The 16885-nt window shown below is 33.5% G+C and overlaps 1 protein-coding gene across 10 annotated transcripts; it reads right to left on the bottom strand.

Moving 5' to 3' along the window:
• Positions 1-1428: 1428 nt before the first annotated feature.
• Positions 1429-15959, bottom strand: LOC131166914 (uncharacterized). 10 transcript variants are annotated; one of them, XM_058125549.1, is made up of 10 exons: positions 15841-15905; positions 15417-15673; positions 14068-14088; positions 13839-13942; positions 13663-13727; positions 13499-13563; positions 7763-7846; positions 7545-7675; positions 4595-4700; positions 1429-1983 (listed from the first exon to the last, which is right to left on the bottom strand). In XM_058125549.1, the coding sequence occupies exons 2-10, from the start codon at positions 15475-15477 to the stop codon at positions 1772-1774; spliced, it is 849 nt and encodes a 282-aa protein (XP_057981532.1). In that variant the 5' UTR covers positions 15478-15673; positions 15841-15905; the 3' UTR covers positions 1429-1771. The 10 variants fall into 10 exon arrangements, 8 of the variants coding, with proteins under 8 accessions (XP_057981532.1, XP_057981527.1, XP_057981530.1 ...); XM_058125544.1 differs by having other exon boundaries at positions 13839-14088; positions 15417-15712; positions 15841-15959; XM_058125547.1 differs by having other exon boundaries at positions 13839-14088.
• Positions 15960-16885: the final 926 nt, after the last annotated feature.

Below are 16885 nucleotides of genomic sequence, written 5' to 3'. Positions count from 1 at the left end.
TAATCCAGTCCGGTAAGGATTAGTTGTAAAGGTTGAGGTCAACTCTGTGCTAATTGACCTGATTGTTTAGGTGCTGCTCCACCCATTAAGTGAACTTATAGTAGTAATCCTTATACTTGTTAGTCAAAGCAGGGAAGTAGGTAGTTTGCCGAACCTTGATAACATTTCTGAGTGTCATCTCTATTTACTACTTTATTGTACATACTTAGCTAAATTAATTGTGCAGTTTAATTTCCGCAGTATTTATATTCATTTATTTATCTGAACTAGATTGACTCTGTGGTTGTGTAATACTACTGTTAGGAGATTGACCTAGGGGATAAAATTCGAAAATATCAATTCACCTCCCTTCTTTGGATTACGGTAAAGTTAACAATATTCATTTTGACTCGGATGATCGAGAAGTGATGTCTTATATCAACAATAAGACTTGATAGTTTTCAGAATTAAATTCCAAAGATATTGTGATCAAAAGTGTTGCGTTAACCTCAATACAAGGAGCATTACCATATGTGAATTACATCTTTCCATTTGTGAGTATAGGACATGTAACAAAAAGCATGTAGTGATTTTCAAAATAAACACAATTTGCCTCACTTGCCCATTACTAGAATAAAAAGGCTAGATCCAGGGCTTTCATGAAATGTAGAAATTCATAACCATAAATTGTTCAAACAAGCTTTTCGAAACTATTACAAGTCCAAAGCTATACAAAAGTATCCTTGATTGGCGACCCAAATCAAATCAAAACTTAAATATGAAGGTTGGCTTGTCAATTAATGCAACTATCTTCGTAGTCAATTGAAGTCAAGGCAATTGCCCTTGGTATGAGTATACTTTACCATAAAAAAGAGGAACAAAAAACACCCATATGCTTCTTTAAAGTTTCTGAACTTCACCTACATTGTTATTTGATCAATTTAAATTCCATGAGTAAACTTGGGGATCAATTGGAAGCCCTTGCAAATATTAATGATAAGCGATGAATCATAAAAGTACTAAAAATTAAAAATAGTGCTTGATTGTATTTAAAATAAGTTATATTTGGATACTCACTTTTACATAAGTACTATATGAATTTATATTGTTATGTTTTATTAATAGTTAATATGTTTATAATATATAATATAATAATAGATGAATACTTTAAACATATTTTAAATTTAAAATACTAAAATTTCATAATTAAATAATTAATAATTATGTTAAATATTTTTAATTAACAATTAAATGTTTTCTATTTAGTAAAATAATATAGGATTATCATTTTTAATTAATAATAATTATGTTATTAATATATATATATATGTTTATAACACATGACTATCATATCAATTTCTGTCAAAATCATTTCATGTTGCTACAACGACAAAATCTTCTCTTGTACCACTACTATTTTACTATTAGAGCATCAAAAGCACTGATAGCTTAAGCTAAGCTGTCGATTAGCATATTAATCATTAAGCTACCAACTTCTATAAATCTATAAATAATTTTAAAAATTATTAAAGAATACATAACAGAAAGTCTTCAACAGGTCTAAATATTTTTGGTTTGGTGAGGAACAGACTGAGAATTTCCCAGCAAGCATACTTTTTGATGATGCTGTGCAACCCTAGTTCTAGGTGCATGGTCTAAGGGAGAGACTTGAGGCCCAAAATATTCTTCAATATTCAGCACTTCTGACCCACTACGAAAAAAAAAAAACCTGTTTTCATGCTCTTCCTACTTTCTTTGTGCTTCCTTTCTCATATTAGTGAGTTTCATTGGGCTACACCTTTGCCGCAGGAGGATAAAAGCGTCGATGACTTTGAATGATTTGCTTCCATATGAGATTGGCATATTCCGGATGATCAACAAAAGGGTTTCTATTGTGCTGGTAAAGCTTGCATATTCTTTGATTTCTCAACTTCTCTTCTCTTGAAGGTGGGTCTACTTCATTCCATTTCAATAGGGTAGAAAGCAGTCCCATCTCCCTGTTTTCTACAGAAAATAGTGGATGAACACAAACATATTAGTCATGCTTGAGCCAAAAAATTTATAGCTTTCTGTGTTTTTATAGCAGAGAAACAATCTGATATCCAAATTGACAAGAAATTATTTAAAAACATAGGGTGGAAAAGTAAATCTATTGGAAACCACAACTTTATATTTTGATTATTTCATTCTTAATGGTATCTAGCTATGACTAGGTTTTAGTGATAGTATAAAGTCAATCATAATGGCAGAAACGAATGAATCACAAATATGAGTAGAAATGACTACTTAAGAATAGATAGAGAATATAGACCATAATGAACTCTCCTACAACAATCTTCCTTGTCATATTTAAAAACTAGTCTCAAAAAACAAAGACGGAAAACATTGACTGCCATCAGTTTTGAAAAACTACTCATAAACTCCACCAACCTCTCTTCATGATAAGGAATAAACAGATTTAACTAAATTTTTTGACAGTTCTGCCATTTTTTTAAAAATGAGAAACCTCCTCCACATTTTGACACTTAGTACACCATTAAAACCCACTACCTCCACCTCACACGGTAACTTCCACCCATGCTTCCATCACAACTATTTTCAACTACAAATGCCATCATACATGGCCTATTGAACCCATAATCAACTCCCATCAACAGATAGATCATTTCATTGGAACGAATTTTGTGGCCTAGTAACTTTGATCTTTCTTCTAAAACCACTTGGTTCATGATTATGGTTTGTTATTTTCGAGTTAAAACATTTACTGGGAGCTATCAGCACCAACGTCCTCACTGGCCACATAAAGTGTACACAACGAAGGAAAAAGCATCAGGAATAGCTAGAACAGGAACTCTACAACATAAAAAGCTGGGGGGTTCCAAGGCAAAAAACAATGATGCAGACAAATTTCTATTGCAAGCCAAAGTCATTAATGAAACACGAAGCAACTAATATCATTTACCAGGAATTTGTGTGTGTGAGAGAGAGAAAGAAAGAGACAGAGAGGGACTTCAAATATAAGGCAAAAGGAAATTGTTAGAGGGGAGAAACCCCCCCTTCAACACTGCCGACTCTTTTCATCTTCTTCAATACTAACCTATCAAGTGAAAAACAACCAGAAACAGCAGCTACATACGATCAAAACCCAAAATACCCACCCAGGGTTGCAAAGCCTGCAAACACAGCCTCCATTCCAGTCAACCATGTCATCACTACCATCCCAAAACCATCAAGCCCATTATTACTCACTAAAACTACTTCAAACTTCTGTAAACCAACTGAACTATATCCTATTGTTACACATTAAAAAGCACATGACCAAAATCCCCAAATTGTAACTGGTACAATGGGTTTGGGGGTTTGCCAATCAGCATTCTTACATCAATTATTCGCCTCATCCTTTGCTCAAAAATATCTGAGTCCCTCAAGCTGCCTGTAATATTAACTGCAAGATCTGGTTGTTGATCATTCAAGCTTTCTATGCAAATGACACAATTATTAAAGAGGTTTTTTTAGCCAGTGATGTGTGCCCCCGCGTGCGGTGGTTGATATCTTTATCATTCAACAATCAGCAGGAGGACAAAACTAAATAAATAAAACATGAATAAATAACCAATTCCCATTCTACTAGGTGAACAAACAAAGGACAGATATATATATATATATATATATATATATATATGATATATTTATCATTCAACAATCAGCAGGAGGACAAAACTAAATAAATAAAACATGAATATATAACCAATTCCCATTCTACTAGGTGAACAAACAAAGGACAGATATATATATATATATATATATATATATATTTCTAGATAACAAAAGAAAACAGAGAGGACAGATATAAGAAATCAAAACCAAATTGTTAAGTGAGGCTTCAGGAAGTCCCAAAACTCAGGGAAGGGCATTTGTATTTGACCAAATTAATTGTGATCACTCCTCAAACTATCAAATAAAATTGTCAACCCTCAAATTATCAAATAAAACCAAGAGACAGATTTCTTTATTACTTAGACAATTTCAACCAAGTAGTTTAGGCCTAATTCATGTTCAAACTTGTGGAGCTTGAACCCAACAAACATCAGGTGGCACAGTGAATGATAGCCAAATGCCAGAAACTTTTTTAAAAGGAGTCTTTCACAATTTTATTCATCGAAATAAACAGTTGCATGATAAGAAGAATAATGACACAGTGAATGAAAGCCAAATGCCAGAAACTTTTTTAAAAGGAGTTTTTCACAATTTTATTCATCGAAATAAACAGTTGCATGATAAAAAGAATAATCAGCTGAGCTCTGAGATGAATCTCATAAAAGGGTGCTGAGAGAGAAATTGACCGAGAACATAGAAAACAAGCCACAGCTAGTCAGATTAAGCTATCCAGTGATGACACTTTTAATGCACTATAGAAGGAACTAAATGCTTCCAGATTTGCTCTAGAAGAAAACAAGGAATGCTTAAAATATTCAAATTTACACACACATAGCAAAGGTCCTAGCATAACATAGTTTTTTCCTTGTCGAATCAAAAATCAATTTAGTTTTTTCTCTCACCGAGAGAGAGAGAGAGAGAGGGAGATTCATTTATATGAAAATGTCTTTTGACCTACCAATGCTTGGAGAATCCGAAAGATGAAGGATGTGGCCCCCACTAGGTTGGCGGAACCCATAGCACACTGCCATGTACATTAATGCTCTTGCAACATCTCCTCTGACCTGAATTTGTATATTATAGAATATAGAGATCAATTTTGGGGCATAATAGTAATACACAAAAAAAACACTTGCACGAAGGCGTTAAAAAAAAGTTTGCACGGTACATATGCATTGGAAAGACAAAATAAAAGAAAGAACTTCTTTTCCAGGTGGAGAAAGATACAGATCCTCTATCAGACAAAATATATGGGGTAATGTAGTTTATTAATTTCGATGGGATCTTTGTCAGGGTATCATTCGTTTGGTGCAGTCTCATTTTGGGCTAAAACCAATGACCAAACCAAGCTGTCTGATTTTCATAATCTTCAAACTGACATCTTAAAACGCCAACTTCCAAAAAGGCTAATGCATTACATGCTAAGGCTTATGCATTTTTACAAAAAACAGGCCTTTTGCGCCTTTTTAGTTGAGGCTTACGCATTTTGGGTGTGTGATTCTCAAGTTAAAATTGGTTGAAAAATTTTAACTACATGTTTGTACAAAAGGAATGTCATAATAGAGTTTATTTCTAAAACTCTTAAACCTCAACCTTTCCAAAATAACTGGACTTGTATCTTACGTCATGAAAATAGTTTGAACTTTGTAATGGTATAGCTATCTCTTGTCATGATTTATGTCATGTATTCAAGTTAGCAATTTTTGAATGGCCAACAAGTATTTTGCGAAGTAAATCTAGTTTTATTTTTTTTACATTATATTTACGATTTTCTTAATTTTTACTTTATTTTAGATATATATAATTTATTTATTAAATTTTTATCTTAAAAAAAAAATTCTCAAAAGGCTTATGCCCCAACACCTTAAGGCTTACGCCTTTGCCTTTTAAAACATTCAAAGAATAACAAAACCTTCGAATGAACCTAAGTACTCAGTTTTCATAATCTTCAAATCAACATATTATTTAGTCAGTTCGGTTAATTTTCAGTTTCTAAAAAATTTTAATATATATAATCAAGAAAATGCATGGATAAGTAAAATGCAAGGCCTTAATATTTGAGGCTTTTGAGCTAACATTTAATTTTAAATATCAACAACTGGGCTGAGGCCATGTGGCTGAGACAAGTGGGTGGGGTGGGTATTTTGAAGGAGAAGCTGTGGCTTTTTCATTCCCAACCAATGTGGGGTACTGGAATATATAAGGGTTGTGCCCACAGCACCTATGCAGCAGCACTGCAGTTAGGGTTGTGCAACAAATTGGTTCAGGGGCAAAAAATAAGAAACCAAAGGAGGAAGAACCAAAGTGAACCATCTGACTCTTGGAACTGAAATTTGGTTTGGTTCAGTTCAGTTTGGCAATCCTGAGAACTGAATGTCCTGAAAATTTTCCCAAGTTTTGATATATTCTCCTCAAGTTCTTGACTGCTCAAAATGGGGAATTAACTATGAATAATACAAAAAGGTGTTTAAAAGTTTATTTTACTATGAATAATATGAAAAATAAAAAAATTAATAAAATATTTTGGTTTTCAGTCAGTACCAAAACTTTCTTAGCATAACCCAAAAACTGAATCAATTTTTTTTCCAGTGGCCAGGATTTGAATCGAACTGGTCTCAAAATCAAAACGATTAGACTGAACCAGTTTGGTTTGGACAGTTATTTCAGTTCAGACCGAATTTTGCACAGCCCTAGCTACAGCAGAAACAGCAAGTGCATTAGAGAGCATGCCGAGGAACTGGGCAGTTGGGTAGCGTCCCACGCACCCTTGTCCCACATTGAAAAACTGGAAGATGGAGGAGCCTCCCCCTCTAAAAAAAGGAAAAAACCCACCTCTCCCCTACATTCTCTATAATAAATTGATTACCTGTTTCCAAAGAGTGAATTTATAAATTAAAATTAAAATGTATAAAATTCAATATAATAGTAAAGATAGTAAGGTTGCTCCTTTGTCACCGGTTGGTCACGGGATTGAGTCCAAGGAAATAGCCTATCTGCATAAAAGCAGGGATAAGGCTGCATACACTGTGATGACCCTCCCCCTACCCTCACAAAGCTAGGAGCCTTACAGCCCGGGGATGCCCTTTAGTAAACATGTTAGTAAATTTAGACAGCAGAGTTTATATAAACATGAAAACATAAAATAATATTTAATTTCAGTTTTTTGGTTCAGTTTATCTGTAAAACCAAAACCAAAAACTGTTTTTATGAAAATAAAAAATTGAAACCAAAAATTGCAACCAAAAAACCAAACTGTAATTTCAAACAGTTCAGTTTCAGTCTGGTTTTCAGTTTTTCAGTAATTATTGTACACCACTAGATCTTTTCTTAGTACCTCATAAAAACAGCTCAGATACACAAGTAAAAGGAAATTAGGAATGGTTGGATAAAGATCATGAAGCCCTAATCTAAAACCTCAACCAAATATTTACCAATAGTCAAAGAGTAAAAATTACGAAAATATAAAATCTCTAAAAAATGATACGAACCGAAGAGACAAGACAAAATAGTTGACAAATCCTCGGGAATATTTGCCAAAATAGCTCTCATTGTCCTGCTTGGCCTCAATATATTTTGTGAGTAACTACTCATGACCGATTATTGAACCAACTACACAACATCCACTGCAGGTCATAAAAAATAATCACAGATATATTATTTAAATTGGACTGAACCTTCCCTGGGCTGTTTGGTCTCATTTAAGAAAATGGGCCTCAATTTGTGCTCAGCTCAGGTAGTCAGGTGTTATGAGTCTGAACATCAGTATATGTCTATGAACAAACCACAAGCAAGGCAAGTTAGCTTAGCTTGTTAACATCCCCAACTACATCAATAACAGAAAGGCACAATATCAACATTATGCTGAAGAACAATCAAAGACAAATGCTGAATCATGGTGATAGACAAACCTTCACAGGCGGTGCCCATCTCTCCTCGTCTGTTTCTGTGTCAGAAGAAGCTTCCCTGTTTGCTGGCTTCAAGCATTTAGTTGAGTTAAGAGGGCATTCTCCATAGTACTTGTTTCCCCTCGATGAATTCACTGTAATAGATTTTAGCTACATTAATTATATATCAAGCTTAGCTGAATTGTGTTTACAGCTATATCAAAAGGGCCAACCCACCTTACCATTCACATCTGCTGGGCGAATATTATGTAAGTCAGTAAAGGATGAATAAGTTAGACCATAAGAGCGCGGCCACAGATGTTCCCCTGAAAAATGGCACCATGAATCTTTGAACTGTTGCAATCAACAAGAAAACTACAAGACTATAATTTGGTTAAATCATAGACTATAACTAAGGTTAATTTGGTTGTTATTTCCCAACTCTTGATTTGGGTAAAACAGAAAGATAAATACCAAAAGTTCCACTATAAACATCAATAAAGGATAAGACACCAAAAATTCCAACATACATAAAAGCAAAACCAATGGAACTCCCCTCAAGCTGGAGATAAGAAATAAGTTATCCATCTTAACAAGGGGGCGGAAATGGCACAAATGGTTTAGCAGTGATAACGATACAAAAAACAATTGGTCAAAATTCACTTATCCTGACTCTCCCTTATACGGAGCTCCCATGACATTTTAGAGAAGAACATCAATGTCTCTTGAGATGTTGTGACTATCATTTAACCTAATACTTTCCCCATGTCACATGTAGCCACAAAAAAAAAAAGTATAAATTAGGCAACATTATGCATTCATAGGGATGGTAAAAAATGGTCAAATTTATCATTTTAGTGCAATAGCAGTTTTTTTCCCTCCAAAAAACTGGAGAAATTGACAGTTCAAGTTGTAAAAATAATAAATGTTTCTGGTTAAAGTACAATTTCAAGAATACCTTTTAAATCATTGATATCACTTGCTTTTCAAAATAAATTTTCATAGTTACCAAAAATGAAGCACCAAATATTTGAAGAGGCTTATGATATTTTTGAAATGTAAGAAGTTATCACTATAGCTATAAAATATGTCTGGTGAGGTCAATTAATTTCATGAAAAAAATAGCATGACAGCATCAATATCTCAAGATGTTATGATTGTATCACTTACCCTTATAATCTCCCAGGGTCACATATAGCGGCAAAAAAGTAATACAGTAGGCACTATTATGCATTTAAAGGGATGGCCAAAATTATAACTTTAGTGCATTAGCAGTTTTTTCCTTTTATAAAATGGGAAAAAAAAAATAGGCAGTTTGAATTGCAAAAATATAAAAATGTTCCTGATTAAAGTACAATTTCAATAAAAATTAGCCCTTTAAATTATTGATAGCCCTTTGAGTTATTGATATCACTTGCTTTTCAAAATCAAAATTTCATGATTATTAGAAAGGGGGCACCAAATGTTAGGAGCAGTCCGAGTGGCATATGATATTTTTGAAATAGAAACTTAGAAGAGATCCCTAAAGCTTTAAAATATATCTGGGGAGGTCATTTAATTTCTCAAATAAAATAGTATAACAAGAATGGAAATCAAGTGAGGATAATTTGAAGGAAAATTTTTCAGCCAAAACAAGCACCACTGTAAGAGGGTATTTGGTACCTTATGCCTGAAAATAGGACTGTTATCTAAAGGAAATATTTTTGTTTGGTTCACACATCAAGGTTCTTGGGAACATGGGTTTACAATGTTTTGCATAGATAGGTATTCCAATGCTATTTCAATAAGATTAGTGAAATACCCTTAATATGCAATGATAATAATATTACAAATATTCTTGTTGTGTGCATATATATGCTTATATATATGTTGATTGGACACACGCAATGCGTGCTTAATGCGTTTTCATTTATTTTTTATATATTTATAATTATTTTCTAATTTTTCTATCTTTATAACTTAAAGTTGTTTTCTATTTCTCTAACACTAACTCACTATCACAACATAAAACATAAATTATTGTTACGTGTTGGAGAAAATATGGTGCAACAAATTATTTTGATTGAAATTTAATAATTTTTTGAAATCGTTGGACACAAAGGAAAGAATTATAGCAATGGATTGGTAATCTATTAACTATAACATATTTCTGTGTTAGTTTTATTTGATTATGTATGGCCTAAAAATATTACATTATCTTTAATATTTATCTAATATTCATACAAGGGTATTTTGAGAAAATTAAAAAGTTGATGCCAAAGTTGGAGAATCCCCCTCAAATATGCAGACATGCACATGCAAACGCACACACACACACATACACATTTATATGAATGTAGAAAATAATAACTGTAACAATTGTTAATAATATCTTTTAACATAATCATCTTAATAAAGAAATAGATCATAGGAATCATCATTATGTGATGGTAATAATAATTTTAAAATAGTATTTTGATGATAACAATCATAATAATGTAAAGAAAGCAAATAGTAATAACTAATAATATATCAATATTATTAGTAAATAATGATAATTAGAATATTGAAAACTAATAATAATCATTAAAATAATAATACCTTTTACAATAACAAACATAATAATGAAAAAAAAAACAAATACTAATAGTAATGACAGTAAATAATATTATTAAATGACAATCAGAGTAGTGAAAGACCCCCTGGGCCACAAGCCTCCCCGCTTTGCAAGGGTTGGGGGAGAGTCATTATAGACTAGTCACAAAGGAGCAACCTTACTATTGATCAACAAGAAGAGGCAATTTTTTCCAAGAGTAATACTTGATAGGGATATTTCTGCCCCATAAAGTAGAATTCTGATGGAAATCCAAGATTAATCATGTCTTGGGGTATCTTGCAATCCTGCATTGATACATATTGCATTCCTAAGGGATCCAATGCCTGCTTCATAGCATTCTCATGAGTTCTCAAATGGGGACATCTAACATTCTCAAATATCACATTCTCGAGCCAAACTAAAGGTAAAGGAAAACTTCAATCTATTCACAAAAAATTAATAATAAACGAATGATTTAATGCACATTTTGTCTCTTGCGTAAGGCTACAAACAGTAAATACAACTTGCCAATACTTTAAGAAACACAATCTTAATCATACTACTCTATTCCTAGACAAAATGCCAAATTTTGCAGCTTAAATGAGGATAAATAAAGCACATAGTATATCAATAGAACTCCAATGACAATGTTTGTGCAATGCTGCAAGTGCATGGTTCCAAGATTTAAAAATTTGAAGTAAAACACTGCATGGCAACTACTAAATCTCAAGTCCAAAGAAACAATAGATGTGAATAGATGTGGAGAAACAAGCTCATGAAGAGACCCAAAAGAGTGAAGTGCTTGCTGCATTTGCAATCCATAAAGCCTCATCCCGGCCAAGTTCCCAGATGCAGGATTACAACTTCAACCTTTGTGTGTTAGACCACCATGCCCAACCCTTAACTGGCAGGAGGCAAAAGCTTGTGTACTGTTCTGTCCCATTTTCTCCTAAGCAATCTTTAAAGCTCCAAGTAAGCTTACAAATTCATAATTTCTCACCAAATTTTATTCTAAGATTGATGATAAATAATCATTGCGCTCTTATACCAGCCACACATTATGATTTAAATTAATATAACATAGAAGACAACAAATCATCATCAACTACAACTACAAGAGTGTAAATGATATCGGTTTGGAAATATTAATAGATTGAGCATCTGTAACTCCAAGTTTATATAAAAAAAATAAAAATCTAAAAAAAGAGGAAAAAAGTTACAACACCCCTTGGATTGGTATACAACCAAAAATTAGGTCCCAACAACATCTAACAAACGATGGGTCGACACATGCTTTAGGAAAAACACTACTTCTGTTTGCAACACAAAATATATAGTTAACTGAGTACCATTTCTAGAAGTTTAGGTTCGCCATGTAGCCCTTTTCTAATAACCTGCTTTTTCCATGTTCATATCTTAATGACAACTGATAATCCTAGAAATTCCACTAGATATTTGTAAACTCATTACTAATTTTGCCAGTTCTGTAACAACTTTACGTGACTAATTCTACATCTAGTTTGAAGTTATACCATAGTTGTTAGAATCTTACAATTCGCGATTTGATTCATACGATTTGTATCACTTCTACACCAAATCGATTCGAATCTTACTAGCAAATCTAGAAACAACTGAATCATTGTGAATCTATCAATTCACCATTGTGAATCTATTGATTCACACAATTCAGGACCTATCATATCATGACAAACCCAACTACTTTGAAACCCCCAAAACATAATTTCTTTCTTTTTTTAATGCTTTTATTTTTACAAAATTGGCTCCCATTCCTTGTCTATGTCATTTTTGTACTAAAAAAGAGGAGAAAATATAAATTTAGGTCCAATGTTGTCTTCACAAAATCTTATTTACTCTAGGAGGGGTATATGTCTTACCATTGAGAAGAAGCAACGGAACACTCACCAGCTAAGGTGATACTCTTGTTTCATAGTGTTGTTAAGGTTCAGAGGTTGATTATTTTGGTAGATTGTTCTATTATTATCAATTTTTAGGTTAATTTTTTTTTTCTTTTCAATCCAAGAAAGAATATGCATGAAACATTATTATTTTTTTAATTGTTGATAAACACCAAAAGTCCAAAATTTTATTTTATTTTTCTCAATTCCTTCCTTTAAACAACATAAAGTTCATTTTTTATTATATTTCCTAACTTATTCTCTTAGTTCTCATTTATGTAGGGGGAGAATATACATGAAATATAATTTTTTATTGTCAAAATATAATTTTGTTTTACAATTTTTCTTGTTATTTGTATATCAATATAAGCATGTCATTTATAATTGATTTTGGAACTTACAATTCGATTCGATTCTTCATTCTCAATTTCCAAAACTAGAATTTCAATTCATGATTCGAATTTCAATTTGGCAACTATGAGTTATACTACTCCTAAAATGCAGTCATATACTTGTTCTCCACGTCTTAAAAAGATGCATGACTATCAATTTATATAAATATAATCAACAAGAATATATTTACACCATTCCATCTATCAAATGCTCATATCATAAATATCTTTAGGAATCATGTCTTTTCACCATGTTTATCCACATTCTTTTGGTCATATTAGTTATCCTAAATTTTTCTCTCCTAGCATTTATTTAATCTGAGTTAAAACAATCTAGCACCAGTCCATAATTTCATCATATCTGCCATTCTTGTCTTGAACATGGACATCTCCAATAATAATACTTCTGAGTTTAAAATTTGAACTTTCTCTCTCTCTCTCTCTCTCTCTTTGGTGAATATAACTAGTTTGAAGCTTGACAACAATCTGGCGTCCTAACTTCAGTCCTCATGAACCAAATATAAGAGGATCGACCCAGTGAAGCGCAAAAATAAAATGAGTAGGCACATGTATATTTGTTCATATACAATGACACAGCAGAAAAAAAAATCAAGTGCAAGTGAGAAGTAGAAGAAAGCAAAGCATAGACAGCATGAAATCAGCAGAATAGTGAGAGAAGGATTCTTTTTCAAAGAAACAATATAATAATCACTTTCATTTTTTCTCTCCTTGCTCTCTTTATTTGTTCAAGATTTGACAGTTTCTAAGGTTGAACTTAAGGGGGGAAAATGGGATAAAGTCCTTAAAATGGATCAGTGCCAACATTTAAACCCCTTCAGCACCCTGGGACAAGTTTGGCAATAAACTAGAGAGTGATGCAAGCGTGCCCAATGATGCAAGATTCCAACAATCATCCTTAATAAACTAAGGTTTGTTGGTGTGTGATGAATAATCATTTTACACAATATCCAAGCAGCTAATGTTTTATCAATTCCTTTCCATTGGCATCTAAAAAATGAAAGAATAATTTATGAGAAGTCCAACAAACAAAATACAAGCAATTATCAGTGCAACAAATATAGCACATTCACTCACTGTTCCATCCGTCTGGTTTTCCTGCTAAGAGCTTTGAGACAACTCTTAAGGAGTAAACTTCAACTCTGTACAGAAGAAAATAGTACATAGCACAAATCATATTGTAAATCTAAATAATCATAGAGGAAAAAAATGCATGGCAATGAGAAAGGACAAGCACATACACCCCTGATGAAGCTTCCGGATTATCAACATCAGCGGCATCAAGAATCTTGAGGGCATCCCATACCTACATTTTAAAAACAAATAAAGAAAATTTGGTGGCTTGTGTGGTAATTCTAGTAATAGCAGCAGCAGCAGCAGCATGAGCATGATGAAAACTCTCACCAATGAAATTTACCTTTTTGTAGGGTAAGGACTGGTGAGCAGCAATGATGGAATTCAATTTTTTCTTGAGAACTTTACCTTTCAAATGGTCCACAGAGGCATAGTAATTCTTAACATCTTCACAAGCATATGCAAGTGGAGAAGAAGGATAAATATGTGCCTCAGAAATAAGATTGAAGCATAACAAGTAAACGGAAATCATTCGAGAAGTGCATCTCCAAGTCATATTAAAGAATCTTAACTGGATGCAATTCCAAAAGCCCCTATAAAGAAAGCAAAAACCAGACAAACTTCATATGAGCAATGATCGAATCATCTCAAATTCTAATGCGAAATCAACGACTCAACTCAGATTTCACCAACTTAGCTACTATCAGGTTTCCCTCCTATGTGGAGGATGGCCAATGCGTCTGCATCAGTCTACATGGATGTTTTGGTCAATGCCCAAATGAAATTCATACCTAACAGGAAGTAGAAGATTTTTATGCTTGGTGGTAGGCAACTTAGTTGTCATGCATGGAGGGGTTCATTAGTTTATTAGTTGTGACCTGCTTTAGAAGATGAATAGCCATCTTCTTAAATCAATTTATTTGAGAAGTTTTTGCTGGAAGTAAGTGAGTTTCGTGCATTTTTGGGGATAGCCAAGAAGAGAGTGAGGGAGAGAGATAACAGTTTGCTGAAAATTTATGGTTAAAGGTGCCTGCACAGTCACCTTGATCTTGACGATAAGATGATGATTTCTTGTCCAATTGACTTGAAAAAATTTGACAGTTTGTGCATGAATCATCTTTCTTCATTTTGGACAATTTAGATTGTTATTTGGAGTTTTGTAGTCATGGTTTCATGGCTAGGACAGCAGCCTCTGTTTTTGGGTGAGATATCTCCATTTCTCATTCTAATTTGATTCCACTTTGTTGGTGATGACTCATTAATTTGTATGCCAAGAAATTTTTTTTTTTTTTTCTCTTGGATTGCAATTGATGTACGCCTCTCATTCAACTAGGAAAGACCTACTATCTTGATACATTGAGAGATTGGAACAGACTTCGGCCTTGTGGTTTTTCCCTTCACGCCGAAGGGTTTTCCATATAGATATTGGTATTTTTTCATGATTGTGTGGCTTATTTGCATTGTTGATTGCTGATTGCTTCTGATTTTTAGTAATTATTTATTCTACTTACTATTGACTTGAACAAGAGAAGGATTATCATGGGTTATTATGTTTTATGCTATCAGCTCCATACCACCTTTCTCCAACAATTACAAAGCAAGCCCAAAAATATTGATTGAACAAAACTCCAACGAGCATACCTTTACTGGCAAACATGTTAAACATCAACTCATAAGCATATTCAATTACACGTGCACTTTATTTAGAGCAAGAACTTTCGTCATCTATTTATGATTTAGGAATTGACTAGATTTAGGCACACCCTTGCCATAGAATTAGTGGAAAACTGAGGCATTTCATCGAACATGTCAGCTGCAAACACTTTAGAACTGAAGCATTTGAACAAAGCAGCAAATACAGTTAAGAGTGAGGAGTATTTTCGCGAATGGGATTTGGGAAGACTTCAGAGGAGATCCTAACCTGATGCAGTCATTGAAAATCGAATTGCAACTGGTTGTGCGATGGAGACGGTACCAATCATTGCTTCGTAAGAGCTTGTGGAGCGCTTTGACGTCGAATTTCCGGCCAAGGGTTCGTAACACAGAGGAGTTGAAGTTGAACCGCTCGCGGCACAAGGAGGTGGCGACTGCGGGCTTCCGGCTCCTCTCCGGCTCAGTATGCCACTTCTTCAAGGATAAATGGCAGTCTATGGCTTGGGGCGACTGCATGTTTTTGTTCTTTCGTTTCCGAAAGTTTCAATTCAGGCGCCGCATTCCCTTACCAAGGATGATCAGTTTTTCACAGAATTTTTATTTTTTTTTTTATTTAAAAATGTATAAAATTGCAGTAAGGCAAAATCCATTTGTGACAAAAATGAATCTGACTTTTAGAAAGTTCAACTCACTCATGTATGGATTGTATGTGTTCATGGCCAGCTTAAAACCAGCCACCCCCTTCCTTCTTGCACTGGACAAGTTTTACATAAATGCATTTGCCTCGCATCTTATAACTAATTGAAATTTTCCATGAGCCTATGGTTGCCTCGCTATACAATTTTTATATTATTGGTGCTCTCATATGTTTAATATAAGATAGTAGTATTTTTGCCATACTTCATTCAACCTTTTCGGGGGAATAGTCCTTGAGAAACTCAATAGCAATTTCCCTTAATCAAATCGAAGAGGCGCAACTTTTTTTGATCACATAGAATGAGTTAGTCTTGTCAAAATTATATTTTGAGGACCTCACATGGTGGGACTTAAGGTTTGGTTTCTAAATTAACCCCAATAACATTTCTACTTTATCTATTATACTTCAGTTTGTTCATTACCTTCCAATTGTTGAAATCAAGTCTAAAGGCAAAATTACCATAAGAAACATCACTTAAGAGTAACAAATTGCCACTAATGATGCTTATGTTACCAATTCAATTATGTTGAGAGCTTATTCTTCCTCAACAAAGAGATGCACTAGATGGCTTATATCTAGCTAAAGTAAAATTGACTTTCCATAAGTCAGTTTTTAATAATGGGCTTGGGTCCTTTCTTTAATAACCTCAAATGTGAGCGTCTCTCCACTCATCAGGTTATTTGCAGCTTAAAATTCATGTCAATGATGTCCAATATAACTCAAATCATCAAAATTTCTATGCCCTAAAAAGGGTGGCAATTGTTGAGTAAGAGTTTATTTAAGAAAGGAAAAAAAAAAAACCACATCCTTTATTCTCTCCTCTCTCTTTTATCATGTCATTCATTTCCATGTGACAAAAAAACCTCTTTTCTTTTTTTAGAAAATATTACAGTGCAACAACAAGAGGTGTATCTTCAACATGCATCCACAAACAATAGGGGAGCGCTACTTGAGACTTCTCCATAACTAATTGTTGTTGGAGCAGAACTGGGCATACATTGATTTACATGCAATGAATTACATTGACCTAACACCCTGTA

The sequence above is a fragment of the Malania oleifera genome, chromosome 10 (assembly GCF_029873635.1).
Source record: "Malania oleifera isolate guangnan ecotype guangnan chromosome 10, ASM2987363v1, whole genome shotgun sequence".
Taxonomy (NCBI): domain Eukaryota; kingdom Viridiplantae; phylum Streptophyta; class Magnoliopsida; order Santalales; family Ximeniaceae; genus Malania; species Malania oleifera.
This window is presented reverse-complemented; position numbering and strand designations above follow the sequence as displayed.

Coding starts and splice junctions, on each gene's coding strand:
- LOC131166914 (XM_058125544.1), bottom strand. CDS start 15,664: ATGCAGTCGCCCCAAGCCATAGACTGCCATTTATCCTTGAAGAAGTGG. Junction 7,676..7,762: donor TCGCCCAGCAGATGTGAATG/GTAAGGTGGGTT, acceptor AATCTATTACAG/TGAATTCATCGAGGGGAAAC. Junction 4,701..7,544: donor GATGGGCACCGCCTGTGAAG/GTTTGTCTATCA, acceptor ATACAAATTCAG/GTCAGAGGAGATGTTGCAAG.